This window comes from Chanos chanos, chromosome 6 (genome assembly GCF_902362185.1).
Source record: "Chanos chanos chromosome 6, fChaCha1.1, whole genome shotgun sequence".
In the NCBI taxonomy this organism is placed as follows: domain Eukaryota; kingdom Metazoa; phylum Chordata; class Actinopteri; order Gonorynchiformes; family Chanidae; genus Chanos; species Chanos chanos.
Window position 1 is genome coordinate 25,018,605 of NC_044500.1, and position 18,873 is coordinate 25,037,477.

General features: G+C 41.7%; 1 protein-coding gene across 2 annotated transcripts; it reads left to right on the forward strand.

Annotated features, from left to right (window-relative positions):
* The first annotated feature begins 1,490 nt into the window (after nt 1–1,490).
* LOC115814385 (limb region 1 homolog-like protein) lies at nt 1,491–18,693 on the forward strand. Of its 2 annotated transcripts, none has more exons than XM_030777211.1 (17): nt 1,491–1,553; nt 7,451–7,535; nt 12,913–12,946; nt 13,167–13,306; nt 13,724–13,827; nt 14,337–14,460; nt 14,642–14,710; nt 14,982–15,046; nt 15,195–15,282; nt 15,402–15,485; nt 16,208–16,284; nt 16,483–16,560; nt 16,778–16,851; nt 17,438–17,528; nt 17,636–17,702; nt 18,261–18,422; nt 18,608–18,693. In XM_030777211.1, the coding sequence occupies exons 1-17, from the start codon at nt 1,491–1,493 to the stop codon at nt 18,691–18,693; spliced, it is 1,491 nt and encodes a 496-aa protein (XP_030633071.1). The 2 variants fall into 2 exon arrangements, with proteins under 2 accessions (XP_030633071.1, XP_030633070.1); XM_030777210.1 differs by having other exon boundaries at nt 15,195–15,267.
* Nucleotides 18,694–18,873: the final 180 nt, after the last annotated feature.

Below are 18,873 nucleotides of genomic sequence, written 5' to 3' on the forward strand. Positions count from 1 at the left end.
CTTTGTGCTGCCACTGGCCCTGAAGGGCTGAGCTTCAAACACCGGCCTCAAATTCCATTTCCACCCGGTGGATTGCTGATCTTTCACCAGTAGACTAAGTGTTTCAGTTAGTTTGTTTGTTTTACAGACAAGTTGAAATTTGTGATCAAAATTCTTATGCATATGAGAGCAGGCACCGTCATCTCCAGAAGGTGGCAGTATAGGAAACATAGTTTTACACCCACAACTTGGCAACAGAGACAGAATGCTGAGTATTTGTTTAACTTTAACTGTGTGTGTGTGTGTGTGTGCCTGGTTGTTTGTTTGTATGCTCGCACTGTGCAAACTGTATTGTGCATGTGTTTTTTTTTCTGATTGATTTGTATTATTTATGCGGTAAGTATATCCCTGACTTTTATAATAAAACTGATATGGTTGTTGGGAGTTTTACTGTCAATGCTGTGGAAGTGGTGGCTTGTAAGAATCCATCCTGTTCAGACAGTGGCTCACCATGTTTAATGTGGAATGTTTTCCAACTTTTTTTGTTTTTCTACCCTAGGAAGACAAACAGTGAAAAAACGTAGTACAGTGTTTTTCTTTTAGGACAAATAAACTGTATAGTATGCAGAGACAGTGACTGATGGCTGATTTCGAAGGCTATACAACTGTGGCTTAACTCGATTACGTTAAATCACACACAGCGTGACACAGTAAAAAATACACCTACCGTGTTTTGAGTATGGTGTAAAGACTATACGCTGTTGACTAGACTCTGTTGTCTAAATTTTCTTCATGTGACCATCCTGTCCCGAAGAGAACTTATAACGTGCATCATCTCTGGGGCCTTCTAGAGGGTTCTCTGTATGCTCACAGCATAGTACATGGGAATAATCACTAGATGAATGCCAGTTGATTTCACAGTCTGCAGACATACCCTGCCTCTGATACGAAGCTGATACGACCAGGCTTTAGACGAGTAAAATCAGTGTGACATACATGTAGAGTAGCATACACTGAACAGACGGTGCATACCAAACCTTGGATTTCAGAACAGCCTGCGGTGCGGAGAAACCTCGCTATCGAATGTAATTTTATGTTTCAAAGTGGACCACAGAATTTCACCAGGTGGAAAAACTTCTTGCAAACACTTTGTTTGTCTCTGTCTAACCTTTTTAAACATATGTTAATGTTACGGCTTTAAAGACAGTACAACAGATTAAAAACGTATAAAATAACTGGACGTTGGACTAAACGCTGGTTTCCCTAGTCATCATCGCCCTCAGGCATCTCTCAGCGTCTCCGCTTTACGCCCCTAACCCGTTTATCAGCTGTACACCCTGTCCTCAGCAACACAAGGCTGCCAGCTTCATCGGAGGGACAGACTCGCCTTTTCTCCTGGAACTGCGTTTTAAACCACTCTGCTACGTCAGTATAGACCAAGGTGATACGACCCTACAGTAACTTTTTCAGCGTATAAGCTGTATATTTTTCCGCGACATGTTCGTCAGAGGATGGAAGGAGACGACGTGACGCTTCGAGAGCAGCTTTTTCACGACCGTGTGCGGGAGACAATCGTAAGTACACCTTGTTCCTTGAAATCACTGTCTACAACTGCTGCATGAAATACAATCGTTTTGTCAGTGGCAGTGAATTCTAATTCCGTGAAACATTTAATGCGATCTTTTATTCGGAATTTGCATATTTCTCCTCTTTTCTTGTAACCTCTGGAGTTTTCAGTAAGCCAAAAACCTTCACTAATCCGATTCACCACTCTAAGGGAAAACGTGACGAGTCACGCAACAGAAACGTTTAGGACATTCCAGTGGTCAGTTTAGTGCAGTACAAAGTAACTGTTTTAATGAAGACTGTATTCGTTATATTCTGTGAAGTCACTCTGTGGCGTGTTTGCGTGACCTTGATACTGCAGGTTTTTCTCGTATCTCAGTGGTGTTGATGAGTCATTGTATTACAGTGTACTGATCGCTGCGCTCTTTAATACATGGCTTTGTCCTTCTTTTTTGAGGACCTCCAAATACTGTCACAACCTTGCAATGCTAGGACACGACGTTTGACTCTACAGAGTTTACAGACCGGCTAAAGCGTGACTGACTGAAAAACCTTGCCCATGTTCTGCCAACACCCCCCCCCCCCCCCTCTCTCTCTCTCTCTCTCTCTCTCTCTCTCTCTCTCTCTCTCATGCTCTGCACATCCACACAGTGTTAAATAGTATGAGGACATTACATCTCAATACCTGATAGGTATGGGAGAGTCATTAAATTCTGACTTTGTGAGGTCACATACATAGGTGTGCAGCACGTTTAGCTCTCTGTGTGTGTTTTGGAGGGGGGGGGGCATTAATGAGAGAGATATTTAAACGATGAAATATTTACCCAAAATTCCTGACTTTGTTTTAGAAAGTAACTGAACCACTATCTCCTTATACCAAAGGATGATAAATATCTTTTGTGCCCAAGAATAGCAGCTAACTGTTTACACATATAGTTCATTACTAAACCAGGTTGGCATGAGACAACATATTTCATTTGCTGAGTGTAATTTACTGAGCCCATACAACATTGTTTTGTTCACTGTATTTGCGTTTAAATCTGTCACAGAGAGTTACCCATGTCTGAGACTGTGAGCTAGAGAAGAACATTATTTTTTTCTGACCTACATTTTCACTGTTAGTCCACATTTTTCAACATCTTATTCAGTCCTGCCTAAAAGGAAAAGAAAGAGAGGAAAAAAACAGGCTTAAAGAGGCAGATAAGCATTTGCCACACAATTGTTGTGTGATGTGATGTGTTGATAAACTGAATGGGAGGATTAAGTAAATAAGGAAAGAGAAATCCCTATATTGGCACCATTTAGACACATTGTGACAATGGAATGCAAAACAGCGTGTATGTACTAAGGTGAATGAAGAAAGGGCTTTTGTATGGCCTGGATAAACTTGGAGAGCAGAAAGTGGTGTCACGGTGTACATATGTGTGCTGAAGGTGGATTATCTTATGTAGGGGAATTAATGAGCCCATTTCACTTGAGTTTAATCCACTTTTCATGGTCATTCATCCCATAGCGAGACTGACTGATAGCATTTGATTATAAATGCTGTATTTATATTAGTTGTGCCTTTAAATTATACATGTATACAGTAATGATTATAATAAGCAGGAATCCTTGAGGATTTTTGTTTTCAAAACTTTTGGTAAGTCTCCCTTCAGTGCCCTCCTCTCTGTTTGATCAAGTCAGCGACAGTGGCAGGTGGCCATCATTACCAGTAAACTGTACCTCTGCATCCCTCTGACATGTTCTGACTGCTTCAGCCTGGTTCTCCTGCGCACCCAGCTACAGGACTACTGTTCTACAGGGTTTAACAGTGCGTTTGGGTAGAGGTATTTCTCTGCACCACGGTCCTGCTCCAATCTGTTGACACTGTGATGGTACTGAGAAATACTGCTTACATCTCTGACCTCCAAACATTTCATTCTCAACCAGTGTGTCACCATTTTAATCCCAGGTCAGCAGTTCTGTCCAGTGTCCTTTCGTCTGTAAAACTGCCAAAAACAGATAAAACTTCACAGCTCTGACTCCTGGTGCTCACCTGTTCAGTAAGACTTTGTTTTGATTGACAGATCATTTGTTGTTGGCACTGGAGCAGTGCCTTTGATAAAGTATGTAGCGTTGTTTAGGCTGAAGGTGACAGAACACATCTGCTCTGTAGAGATGTGCCAGGAGTGCTGCAGTGACGAACAATGATTCTTTAGTGTTTCCTGGAGGTTTTGTGAGGCACTTCATTTATTAAGTTCTGTTCAATGGGAACTCATGGCAGCCCTAAGTTATGTGTGCTCTTTGTAAAGTAGAATGTTTGACCTAGTTGTCTCAGTGTTACCTAATAAGGAGGGTACCTGTCCTAAATGTGTGTGGAAACTGTGTATACTGTATACTGTGTTCTGTGTGTCTGGCCTGTGTATACTTCACAACATCATGATAACTGTACAGACAATTATGTCATCTGTTTCTTAAATTACCTTTTGTTTTGAAACTGTACTGTAACATAAGACCAGGTTTTGCACCAGTGGGTTGACCCAGATTCTAAAGTACTGTGTTGTAAGGGTCTGACTAGTTTATAATATCTGGTTTCTCATTCCCTGTGAAATCACTCTGACGGACAGCAGTCTCCATTGTGCTGCCTTAAAATACCTGATACTTACGCTGTGGTTTTCGGGGCACCTGATTAATTTGATCATTAGGGTCAGTATCACCACAGAGTGCCTCTCAACCCTCACAATACTCACACATTTTGATCATAATTTCCCATTCTTATCATAAATAGTAGACACTCAAGTTGTAAAAATATATACTAGCTGAGCTCCCACACATATTTTCAGACAATTATGGGCCAATATTTGGAGAGTAAACCATAAGATATGTCCACCCTGTCATGGACATATACAATACTGGTAAAGATGTTTTCATTGCAATATTAGGAGAAAAAATTGCATTACCTAAAAGGTATGATGTCCCTTTCCTAAACAGGGTTACTTGTTTGCTTTCAAGTTATAAATAAATAAAATATTTTATGCAAACCATTTGTTTTTAAAGAAACATACAATTCACACACATATATATATATTTTTTAATTTGGAGAAACCTGTGATATTTGGATGCAGTTTTTATTTGCATATTATTGCCTCCACTTAGCTGCTGAACACACTAGATCATATATACAGATATTTCACACTATGACTGAATTATTATTTAAAAATATCAAGATGACAGGCTGGACCAGTGCATGACAGGGTAGACTAGCACATGACGGGGTGGACACATAAAGCCAAACACACAAAGTGGGACAAAATATAAAAATGGAACATTTATTATTAAACAGTTAAAATGGGTACATTCTCAATCTATTTAAAATAAATCATTTCCCCCCTTGCTTATCCATTTTAGAATTCAATTTATTAGTAGGTATAAAAATGTGATTTACATAAATACACATTCTTGAACACGTTCTTGAAGAAGTACATCTTAAAAACCTTCAACAGTCATGTAAACACCAGAGAGAAACAGAAAGAACAGCTGAACACCAGCATGAATTCCTGCTCTCTGGCTCATTTCTACTTCTCTTCTATATACTTCCATGAAGCCTTGTCTACCTGTACAGAGCATTTATTGAGGACTTGTGGGTCTGGAATAAGACAGCGAATCTGTTGATCTGCATACCAGGTAACGTCTTCCCTGGGACTAGGCCAGAGGAATTTTTTTTATCCTGTTCCGGTGCATACACTTAACCATTATGTTGTGCTCTTCCTATTCAATAATGCCAGGACAGGTTTCGTCATCATAATTCACCACACACCATTCTCCAACGTGTTTCACTGCAATGAATTGTGGACGCCATCTGGTTTCAGTTGTGCGGTTAGATGCAGGGAAAGTGTTATCTTCTTCACTGATAGTTGCCTCCATTAACTGGTAACAGGGACAATCCAACATACCTGCCTCTCTCTTACAGAGACATGTGATGTCCTGGTATTTGAGCTTGCCTGGTGACACATTTAGCATCTGATGCACCTTCATTGTTCCTTTTATTGGAGCGATGGCAGGTATCTGATGTGTGCTAAGAGAGATGATACGATACTGAGAATTCAATGACATTGCAATATATTTATTTTAAAAATAAGAGTGGATGAATAGTTGTGGGGGATTATGGGATTAGGACACTTTACATCCAACATCATTGTGGTAACATATGCATTGGCACCACTCTTGTCTTTACAGGTATATACAAATATATAACAATTTAGATATAATAATATGAAATATGAAATTCTAGAGGTAAGTACAATTACTAATGTAAAATATAATTCCAGCTGAAATTCTATATGTAGATTTAACAACTATTCCTAGGGAGCCTATTTGGTAAGTGTAATATCTAGGTGAGTAATATATAGGTGAATATAATAAGTAAATTTTTTGGCTAAGAGTTGTGTTTCATTCATTTATTTCCATACTACATTTATGCAAACCTTGAGGGCTGTGGTGGACTTTCTGGATTTGGGGGAAGAGTCTGCAATTCCACCACTGTGCGAGCTTTAGCTCTTGCAGCTTTCTTTGCCTCCCTTTGCGGTAGCCATGCTTAGCTGCATCGTCGAACATATGCTAATTCATTTGCTAAGTTACGGGTATGTCATGGAATCGGAGACGAAACTGAGTTTTTACTTTTAGTTTCGCATACAGAAATGTAGAAGAGAGGGCACACTATCTTGTCAAGTATCAATTTATTGACTGACCATCAGAGCATAAAAAAGCTATGCACGTAACGTGCATGATTAAAGCTAGACTATATTCACTCGGATCACAACGCGCACTGAACCGAACATCCTGAACCTAATATGTGTACCGTTACGCCCCTAATACAAAAAATACAGCTTACCCTAACTTTAAATAGAATACTTTCGTGATTTACATGTGTTATAATGTTAATTGTGACATGAAAAATGAGTTTTGTTACATTACTAATGTAATGAGAGCGCAACAGGGTAGCAGCGGGTTGAGATATCCTGGTTCCGTCTTCCGGAACCGCAACATGAGACTGTGGACGTTTGTGTCGCAGTTTCGGTCTCGGTTTCAGAACCATTACACCTTTAGTATTCATACATTAATGTTGCCGTGTGCTAAATCTGGGCCTGTTAGTCAGTGTATGATAGATCATGACCATTGCCACAATTAGTTTTCTTATGACATTTTTTACATCACGTTATTTGATGATGTTATGCTTCATCCCTCCACCTTCTTCAGCCAAACAGGACACTGTCAGTGGTACACATCTGAACTCCCCATGAAAAAAAAACCCCAGCAGCATTTCTAAAAGCCATAAGAACCTCTCTCTTTGTATTTGCGATTGAGTGAGTGAGTGAGTGTGCGTGCGTGTGTGTGCGTGCGTGTGTGTGTGCGTGTGTGTGTGTTCCAAGTAGCTTACCCAGTTCTGGCACATTCTGTTTACTGAGAGCCATAACTCACATCAGACAGTGGTGACTGGATTGTGCTGGAGAAAGTCAACTCTCTTGTTTTCAGGGTTCAAATGGCTGCTGAAAGCTTTAAATAGCTTGAAGCTGACATTCCTCCCTGTATCAATGACTCAGAGGGCTAACTCTCTGTGCTTGGGTACAGTTGGCACTGTGAAATCAGAGGGCAGACACTTTTGGCTCAGTGTGTATGTTTACGTCTGTGCATGTGTGTGTATGCGTGCGTGCGTGCATGTGTGTGTGTGTGCATGTGTGTGTGTATGTGCGTGCGTGCATGTGTGCGGGTATGCATGTCTAAAATGTGTGGTAAATGGAACTACAGCTAGCAAAGTAAGCGAATAAGAGATGTTAAATAAGATGTTCAAATTCGTCAAATGATTAACTTAAGTAGTTCTCTGTCTCCCTCTCCCCCCCCCCCCCCCCCCCCCCCTCTGGCACAGATCAGTGTCTTGCTCTTCGCCTGTCTCTACATGGTGTCTTATCTCGTCATCAAACACTACAGGAAGAATGCAGAGTTTGCTGCAGGTGAGTACTGAGGGGTGCATGTGCTGAAAGCAAAATCAAAGCCAATCCTAAATCAACAGATTTATCAATATCACATGTTCACTCGTCACAGGCTGTTTCTTCTACATTACCATCTTAAGTGAATGAGGCCAGTAGCCAAAGTGATATTACAATTCAATGATATCATGTAAGCCTTTTTTATAAAATAAAATTAGTTCCATTGATAAACAACACTCATACACTCATATAGGTCCATACATCTCATATATGAAATATAAGTCGTTTCACAACACACTGAGGAAAGGAAAACACTGTGTGGCCCGTTTTGGCCTGCCACATGTAGGGTAAATTATATCTCTGTTTATGCACAGTAAATCAGAGGGAGAAAGCAGTGTATGTGATATTGCTGTCAGTCAGATCTGTTCCCAGTGTGATCACGTGAGGCCCTCTACCCATATGAGTGCAGCGCCCATGACATCAGCAACTACAGTACACCTGTTTTCCCCCTAGGTCAGGAACGGGAAGTAGATGGAAAAGGGAAGAGAGGTAGGGCATAAAGGAAGAGATGAATGGTAGAGAGAGAGAGAGAGAGAGAGAGACTGTGGAAAGTTTTCTAAGGTCATGTTACAGGGCTGTTTGTTCTGTGAATAAAGTGTCAGAAGACCCCTCTTCATCTAACAATCAGGATGTGTTTTCACCAGCACATCTGTTCTGCAGCAACCTACATGATGAACAATATTAGAATATTAGATTTGCAACATGCTGCACCATTATGTCGTACATGTACACCTGTTCTGTGTGCGTTCCACATTCCTGTGTGTTTGTGTGTGTGTGTGCGTGTGTGTGTCTGTCTGTCTGTGTCCGTGTTAGTGTTAAAGCACAAAACAAGCCTGGGCATGCCTGGAGAAGGGGCCCTGTAGAACACACTAAGGTCTAAACTGTTTCCATGACTGGTTATGCAACACGTTCCCCTCCCCTGCCCAGCCTGGCCCCTCTGCCTGTCTGTCTGTCATTCAGTGAGGGCAGGCAGGAATGTTCCTGTACACTAGGATAATAATACCCCTAGTCATTGACAAATGCACACACACACACACACACACACACAAGCACACAGGAATGTGGAACGCACACAGAACAGGTGTACATGTACGCACATTCACACACACATGGACTTGACAAAATTGCGCGCTTACACACACACACACACACACACACACACACACACTTGCACACACACAGTTCATAAACACATGTACTGATGTTGTTTTGTTGGAGATCGTCTTACAGGAAAGCGATAGTGAATGCTGCAGAGACAAGCTGAGGGGCCCAGTGTTTTTACCTCTCTGTCTCTGTGATGTTCAATGGAGGGGAAATAGGAAAAACAGCGGACTCCTTGCAATCCAAAACATTTCTGCCAAAAATGCACCTGGAAGTCAAAAATAACTGCTGTAAATTATATAATGCCTTCATTTTGAGTTTTTTTTCCAGTCTCAAATGCCATACACCATCTCCTTTTGAGGGGAAAGCACAATTTAAAAAAAACTGTCAGGCCTTCAGCACTCTGTCACGAGGTAATTTTTCTTTTATGTGGGCAGTTGGACACAGTGGACATTTGAGCGGTGTCACCAGCATGTTATGTCACTGTCATGTTACTGTCACCAGCACAGATGTGCCTGAGCCTTGGCCTGTGTACTGTTAGGCTTGTTTACACCATGGTCATTCTGTTTTCAGTGAAATATATCACTGTTTGCTGTGTCTACTGCTGCATGTATCCTGCACCGAGAGTTGGATCATGCCCATACCCTCAGTTTCCAAAAACAAATTCGTTCATTTTATCCTGTTTGCTCTTATCTCACCCAAAAAGGAAAAGAAACAACTTTTTAATCAAACCCAGATTTTAACGACGTCATCATGATTACCAAAGAGATTTTCATTTCAGATTTGCAATCAAAATCCTCTGTGAACAATACAGAGTTCCTGCTGCTTTGGCTTTTGTTGTTTCAACAGCCAATTGTATACCAAGCCAAGTTCGGTGCTCTTATGCAACCAGTTTAATCGATAACATGTGTGGAAACCAATGACCCTCACTGTTAGAAGGGAGGAAGGCAAGAAGGAACGGTAGGATATGTAGGTCTTTGTTGGTGGAGGTGTGTGGGAGTGCGTGTGCACCTGTGTGTGTGTGTGTGTGTGTGTGTGTGTGCGCGCGCATGTGCTGCGGATGAAGGGGTTTACAGAGTTGATTCTGTAGGTCTTGTTTGTCTGAGAGTCATACTGATGAATGTCTCCCTTCAGGCTTCCCCTCCACATTCCCACACAGGTCTCAGCCAGGACACATTCTGCAGAGGAGAAACATTCTGAGCAGGCAGACACAGAAAAATACAAACAGAGCTCAATTAATCCAAGAAACAAATCAGTGACACGTTAATGACGTCACGTATAATTTAATGTGAATTAGGACTGATGCAGTTGTGAGAGAAATGTGTTGGCCTATTAGTCTTCTTACTGGGAGCCCACTGTCTGCACAGATATACCCATCTTAACATCTCACAGACACCAACAACAAATCACCTCACAGTGAAACATTTCCTTTCAGCTGTAAGAATAAGCTGAAAGTATGTGTTGAGTGCTGGTGGTCATGAGTATTAGACTAATCACAAATCCAGGACGATCAGTGCACACATCACAGTAAGAGACCGTGTATATACACACACACACACAGTTGTGGTCAGAAGTTTACATACACTCATCATGGACATGAATGTCATGGCAATATTGGACTTTCAATGATTCCTTTAAACTGTTCTTTTCCTGGGGCAGAATGATTGTACAACATACATCTTTAATAGAAAAAAAAAAAAGAATATGGTGCACAAGTTTTTTTATTTTGGGTTTTCTGAAATCAACACAGGGTCAAAATTATACATACAGGGTCAAATATACATATAGCACAGCTAGTAAGTATTTGGTTAAATGTCCCTTAGCAAGTTTTACCTTGACCAGACGCTTTTGGTAGCCATCAACAAGCTTCTGGCATAACTCTGGCTGGATATTTGACCACTCTTCTTAACAGAATTGGTAGAGTTCAATTAAAATTTGTTGGTTTCCTGGCACGGACCCGACTTTTAAGCACAGTCCACATATTCTCGATGGGGTTGAGGTCAGGACTTTGGGGAGGCCATTGTAAAAGCTTAATTTTAGCCTGCTTTATCCATTCCACAACCAGCTTTGATGTGTGTTTGGGGTCCTGTTAGAACACCCAATTGTGTCCAAGTTTCAACTGTCTAGCTGATGGCGTGAGGTTATGCTGAAGAATTCTGAGGTAATCTTCCTTCTTCATTATTCCATCCACTTTGTGCAATGTGCCAGTTCCACTGGCAGCAAAACAGTCCCAGAGAATGATGCTACCACCACCATGCTTAACAGTTGGTACAGTGTTCTTAGGGTTGAATGCCTCACCTTTACTCCTCCAAACATACCTCTGGTCATTATGGCCAAACAGCTCAATCTTTGTCTCATCTGACCATAAAACTTTCCTCCAGAAGGCTTTTTCTTTGTCCATGTGGTCAGCTACAAACTTTAGTCGAGCTCGAAGGTGTTGATTTTGGAACAGGGGCTTCTTTCTTGGACAGCAGCCACTCAGTCCATGGCGATGTAGAACTTGTTTGACTGTAGACAGTGACACTGGTGTTCCAGCAGCTTCCAGTTCATGGCAGGCCTGTGCTTTGGTGGTTCTTGGGTTGCTCCTGACCATCCAAACCAATTTTCTCTCAGCTGAGGGTGACAGTTTGGCTCTTCTTCTAGACCATGGTAAAGTGGCTACACCTCCCAACAACTTGTACTTACGTACAATTGTTTGAACTAGTGATCTTGCAATTTGCAGTTGTTTAGAAATGGCTCCAAGAGACATTCCTGACTTGTGTAAATCTACGATCCTCTGTCTCTTACCTGTACTGAGCTCCTTGGACTTTCCCATTTTACTGTGTTGGTCAATTCAGTGAGTGCTATCAAACAAACCTTTTTTATGTTGGCACAGAGAAGCTACCAGCTGTAGTCAATCACGATCACTAACGAGAAGTTAAGAGGCCTTGGCAAGTTAATAGATATTTTGGAACTTTCAGCACCATTATATTAATAATCCAGCTGAGTGTATGTATATTTTTGACCCTGTATGTATAATTTTGACCCTGTGTTGATTTTAGAAAACCCAAAATAAATTAAAACTTGTGCATCATATTCTTGTTTTTTTTTCTATTAAAGATGTATGTTGTACAATCATTCTGCCCCAGAAAAAGAACAGTTCAAAGGAATCATTGAAAGTCCAATATTGCCATGACATTCATGTCCATGATGAGTGCATGTAAACTTCCGACCGCAACTGTATTTCTTCCTCCTCTCTCAAACATACAGCAAAACACATATTTCTGTCTTCTCTCACTGATGTGCACACAAATCAGTAAACATAGTCAAACATTCTCTGTCACACTGTATTCTATACAAAAGCACAGAACAGAACAGAACACAGAACATACCCAACCAGAGCACATTGACTAATGTTGACTATTCCATACATACGTTCTTTAGGAATAACGTCAGGTCAGTCACTTCATGTCTCTCCCTCCCTCTCTCTCCTCTCTCACATTTCAATGCTTTTTTTCTCCCATGCTCTGTTTTCTCCAGAACAGTCTGTTAGCATTTATATGTTTTATACAAAGTCTTTAAGTCAGAATCTGCTTTAGATCTGTGTATTGCCATGGTTACAAACTGTTGCCAGGCTAATTTACATACAAACATTCACGGCTAGTGCTCACTTATTCCCTCTATGAGTAACCAAGCCAGATGAAGCTGTCACATACACAGGCACTGTACCAGATCTGGGTTTATCACATACACATACACATACACATACACACACAGACACATCACAAATACATCACATACACAAACATACGAAATGCCCATGCTAACAAAAACTCAGCTACATAATGCATGTTTGAAGTTTAGATTTGCGTTTAATCCATGCATACAATCTGCTTTGTGGTTTCCATTTCCACAATTTTTGGTTTGCACGTACAAACCTAGCAGAGACAGTTATTCATGGAGCAAGATGGTTTCTTTACCAGCAGCTTGTTTTGACAGGTGTGATACGAGTCTGAACCCTGAAGTTGATTTCATTCACCCTTCATTACACAAATCCTCTGTTTTCACATAGGATTGTATGTAAATGCACTAAACATTCTGGAATCTGATATGACTATAATATGCTAAACTGTCTGTGATCACACGTGACTGTAATGTAGTAAATCTTCTGTTTTTTCATATGACTGGAATTCACTGAAATGTGACTGTAATGCACTGTTAACTGTGGCATTCTTCAGTCTCCTTTCTTTGTCTGTTACAGATGAGGATGAGGATGCCACTGTCAACAAAATTGCGTAAGTGGTTTATTAATAATAATAATAAAAATAATAATAATGACTTATGATGCACAAATAGAGGACTACAAGGCAATAAATAAACTGAATAAATAAACTATATCTTTTTTTTTTTTAATACAATTTTTAAATTTTAATTCCTGTTGTAGGAGTCAGTACAGTAATAGTAATCCTGGTGCTCAGTAATAACCTCCCTCTCTCTCTCTCTCTCTGTCCCCAGGCTTTGGCTCTGTACATTCTCTCTTTCTATATCTGTTGGTGCAGTTCTCTTGCTCCCTCTCTCCATTTTGTCCAATGAGGTTCTGCTCTCCTTCCCTCACAGTTACTACATGCAGTGGCTGAATGGATCCCTAATACATGGTACATACGTAAACACACACACGCACACACACACACACACACACACACAGTTATTTAATTAACTATAAATTCTATAAGTCACACATGGTCAGAAAGCTTTGTGGAGACAAAAGACTACATGTCTGCCAGCATGCACATGCTATGTTTTACTGTCTAATGAGTTACTGTTCTTGTGAGACACAAATGTTGGTTGAGAAGGGAATATGGGGCCACCTGGTGGAAATGTACATACATACAGTGCTAATGACTAATGGTGCTAAGAGGGTGCTAAGAGGATCTCACACCAACCTGAATGATATAGGTTCGTACAGGCTAATACTTAGACTACAAAAGTGAGTTAACCAGGGAACAGCATGAAAATAGTCCAATGTCAAAGACATTAAATCTGTTTTGACACATTGTTCTTAATCTGCACAGGCCTATGGAATCTTGTCTTCCTCTTTTCCAACCTCTCCCTCGTTTTCCTGCTGCCCTTTGCATATTTCTTCACAGAGTCAGAGGGCTTTGCAGGCTCCAAAAAGGTCAGCACAGACCACAGACAGCATGTCCACACACAAACTGTCAGCACAGACCACAGACAGCATGTCCACACACAAACTGTCAACACAGATTACAGACAGCATGTCCACACACAAACTGTCAATACAGACCACAGACAGCATGTCCACACACAAACTGTCAACACAGACCACAGACAGCATGTCCACACACAAACTGTCAATACAGACCACAGACAGCATGTCCACACACAAACTGTCAACACAGACCAGAGACAGCATGTCCACACACAAACTGTCAACACAGACCACAGACAGCATGTCCACACACAAACTGTCAATACAGACCACAGACAGCATGTCCACACACAAACTGTCAGCACAGACCAGAGATAACATGTGTACACACAAGCTCACTCAAATAATTTCCTCACCTCAGTTAATGAGTGCTAACATAAAAATGTTTCATTATATCATCAACATACAAATGTGTGTGTGTGTGTGTGTGTGTGTGTGTGTATGCGTGTGTATAGGGGGTGATGTCGCGTGTGTATGAGAGCGTGGTGGTCCTGCTCCTGTTGACAGTGTTAGTTGTGGGGATGGTGTGGGTGGCCTCAGCACTCCTGAACAACAGCACAGCCAGAGAGAGTCTGTACGGTAAGAACCCCACATTCTCTTCCAACATTATCTATAGCATTTACTCTCTCTCTCTCTTTCATTCACAATGTTGTGGCAATACGTTGTATGAACTGTCAGTTTGACAATGTAATCCCTGAGAAAATGCTCTCTTTTTTAACAATCTCCCTCCCTCTCTCTCTCTCTCTCTCTCTCTCTGTAGATCTGTGGGAGTATTATTTACCATATCTTTATTCATGTATCTCATTGACTGGAGTTTTGCTGCTGTTGTGTAAGTATACTCAAGCGTTGTTTGTGTGTGTGTGTGTCAAAGAGAGAGAGAGAGAGAGAGAGAGAGAAATTGTTTCAATTTGTTTTAGCTTTAGCTACAGAGAACAGAGAATTCAATCATCTTATGTGTATATTTAGGACATTTAATTTTATGTTTCAGATTTCATAACTGTACACCATCAAGCATTTCCTGCTAGTACATTTTACATTTACCTCTGTGTGTGTGTGTGTTTGTGTCCCCACTTTGTAACAATATATCTGTTTATTCACAGTGTGTACACCATTTGGTTTGTCGCGGATGTTTAGTGTGACAGGAAAGCTCCTGGTTAAACCTAGGGTAAGTCAGTGAGTGAGTGTGAGTTTTTGAGGATATATATACCCAAAATCTTGTCTACATTTTTCTTTACATTATGGTGAGATTGTGTGTAATGCAATATTTGCATTACTTCCTCTCTCTCTCTCTCTCTCTCTCTCACTCCCTATAGCTGCTGGAGGACGTGGAAGACACCATGAGTTGTGCTATGTTTGAAGAAGCTGCTCTCTCCCAAAAGATCCGACGTGAGTCCTGGTCCTGTTATAAGAACTCACCTTGACTTTACTTGGACTCATATTTCATAGTTTGAGTTTTATATTCATCGCTCTCTCTCTCTCTGTCTCTCTCTCTCTCTGTCCTGGCGTGTCCTGCTTCTCAGGGGACACTTTGTGCTGGATGAATCAGAGTGGAGAGGCTCTGAGGAGACGATATTTTGCCATAAAAGCTCGGCGAATAGCTCTGGGTAATCTGCACCATAGATCAGCACCACAGAAAACTCTGTAGATTACTTTTAGTTTTGGCCTTCCTCCAAAGTCCATACCAGTACAACCAATTACGTGTCTCAGTTTTAGTGACAAACACTTACTATCTCTCTCTCACTGCTTGTCTATACAGATGCAGACCACTTTGACTAACCATACTTGCTTTACACACACACACACACACAGGCCACTTTAATGAATCACACTGCCTTACACATACACACACACTCACATGCGCGCGCGCACACACACACACACACACACAAACGCACAGACCACTCTAACGAACAGTGGTGGATTTAGGTATGGGCGACATGGGCAGCCGCCCAGGGTGGCATCTTGCTGAGGGGGCTGCACAGGGCGCCAGCACAAAAAAATTCAGAATGGGTGCTACAACCACTACTAAACGAATCACGCTGCTTTACACACACACACACCGGTGTGAATAACTCCTGTATAAGGCTATGAGCTGTAACAGGATAACCAGATCACAGACTGTTCACATATCAGGTATCTCAGCTCTAGCTGTGGTCATCATAGTTACGGGTGGTGTGATCAAATGTGTTAATGTGGGGTGAAAGAGTGAAGCCAAACTGAGCAGTCTAGTTTGTAACAGGACTGTGAGTTGTGCCTAGCTCACTAGATGCTCTGTGATAAAGATCCTGTAAAATTCCATTCTAATCCCTCTCCTCTTCTCTGTCAGAGATGCGCAGGCGAGCATCACCCTGGCAGCGTAACCTTGGTTACCCTTTAGCCATGCTGCTCCTGCTGGCACTCACAGTAAGGACAAGATGATCTTATGTCACATCCTGGTGTGGGACTTTGATAACAGTGTGTTATATAAAGGGATCTTATCCTCGTGTAAACACTAAATGCAAATGAAGATGAGCATCAAACTAGTAGGTCATTTGATATTCAGGTTATGACCTTAGGATAAATGCGTTTGTGTGTGTGTGCATTTGTTTGTTTGTCTGTCAGGTGGTGTGTGTGTTTATTGTGTGTTTCCATGTGCTGGAGCTGCTGTTTGATGAGACGGCCATGCCCCGGGGGATGGAGGTAAGAGACAGTGACAGACACTGATCCCTGTGTCAGTCATCATTTATACTAAACTCATTGTCTGTTTTATATACATGAAATAACTTTCTGCTGTACCCACAGTAACATGTGAAATGTGTGCCCGTGCACTACAGCATAAAACAATATATTCACATAATAAGTAACACACAATAATATAATAATACATAATAAGTATCTCTCACTCTCTCACACACAGGACCCTCTGCTGGGTGCGGCCTCATTCTCTGCGTTTGGTTCTCTGGGTGCAGCGGTGCAGGTCATCCTCATCCTGTGTCCTTTCACATGCACAACACAGACCAGTACTGTGGCATTAACACAGCTAACCCTCACTGTGTCGTTAGGATGGTTTCAGAGTGCCAGCTAACCCTCACTGTGTCATTAGGATGGTTTCAGAGTGCCAGCTAACCCTCACTGTGTCGTTAGGATGGTTTCAGAGTGCCAGCTAACCCTCACTGTGTCGTTACGATGGTTTCAGAGTGCCAGCTAACCCTCACTGTGTCGTTAGGATGGTTTCAGAGTGCCAGCTAACCCTCACTGTGTCGTTAGGATGGTTTCGGAGTGCCAGCTAACCCTCACTGTGTCGTTAGGATGGTTTCAGAGTGCCAGCTAACCCTCACTGTATCGTTAGGATGGTTTCGGAGTGCCAGCTAACCCTCACTGTGTCGTTACGATGGTTTCAGAGTGCCAGCTAACCCTCACTGTGTCGTTAGGATGGTTTCAGAGTGCCAGCTAACCCTCACTGTGTCATTAGCACAGCTCCTCAGCGCAAACTCTCACTACTTCTGTAAGATCCTTCATAGATGCCAAAAACTTTGTGTATGTGTGTTGGTTGGATCCTTGACTCTGTCTATCACAGATATCTGATGGTATCATCAGTTGTGGGCTTTTATAGCTCTCCATTATCCTCCGGTCTGCTGCCTCGAACCCAGGACACCACTCTCACACAGGTACACACACACACACACACACACACACACACACACACACACACAAACAAACACACACAAACTTGTACTTTACTCTTCCATTAAATTTCATTTCTGTTTTGATGTAGATCATTGGCAACTGTGTGTGTCTCCTGGTGTTGAGTTCAGCTCTGCCCGTGTTCAGTAGGACTCTAGGTAAGCAAGGAAAAGCAGGCGTACATCGAACTGGAGGCATTCTTTTTTGTTTTTTTTTACTAGAAGGTAAAGGGGGTGGGTGGTTTTGTCAAGAAGAACCTTTAACTTGGACAGTCCAACATGACATTTACATTCAGTCTTCAGCTAGTGTCTCTGAATCCATCCACCAAGCCCTCCTTCCCCTGACACTTCTGATTCAGTCTCGAATTTACACCTGAATTCTGAATTTGTGTCAGTCTTCTTGTTTGTGTGAATCACATGTGTTTGTGAATAGGGCTAAAGTCAGGGGAGTTTTAACCCACTGAAGTTGAGTGAGGTAGAAGAGAGTTTCAGTTAGACTGAAATAAAAATGAATAAATATATTCATACTTACCACTTTTACAGTTGGATCTGTGACGTAATCTTTGCACAGCATTTCACAATGACTGTATGATATCGGTATTGAAATTTGCTATTTAAAAAATCTAGATATAACTGTAACTGTGTACAGAATCTTTTGTGTGTATTTGAACTGATTTTGTCTTTCTCTGCATCTTTGTGTTTGTCTGTGAATCTTAGGCATCACTCGATTTGATCTTTTGGGTGACTTTGGTCGCTATAACTGGCTGGGAAATTTTCACATTGTGTTTATGTACAATGTCCTTTTTGCCGGGCTGACCTCTGCCTGTCTCATCAACACACTGACCTGGGCGGTGCAGCGAGAGCTCATCAAGGCATTCGGTGAGTCAAGCTGCCTCAGACACACACATGCGCACACACACACACACACACACACACACACACACACACACACAAACACATACATGCACTCATGCAAACACACATAAAAACACTCATGGACACACACACACACTCTCTCCCTCTCTCTCTTTCATCATCTCTTCCTCTTTTCTCTCTTCCCACAGGTCTGCATAAACTTCCCCTGACAGTGTCACGCTCTGCAATCCCACTCAAACTCCTGTTAGCTAATGGACTCTCAAAGATACAGTGATCACGCCTTTATAGCCACTGTTGAGTGGCTGACAACCAAAGACAGCATATCCAGAGCAGGGGCGTTTCACCTGAGTCTGGACTTTAAACCCATCACCGTGTAGTGAGTGAATGGGGACCTGCCGTGCCAGCTGGAGGTGTAAGCTGGAATGAGAGGCTTACCAAATGAACTGCACTTAAA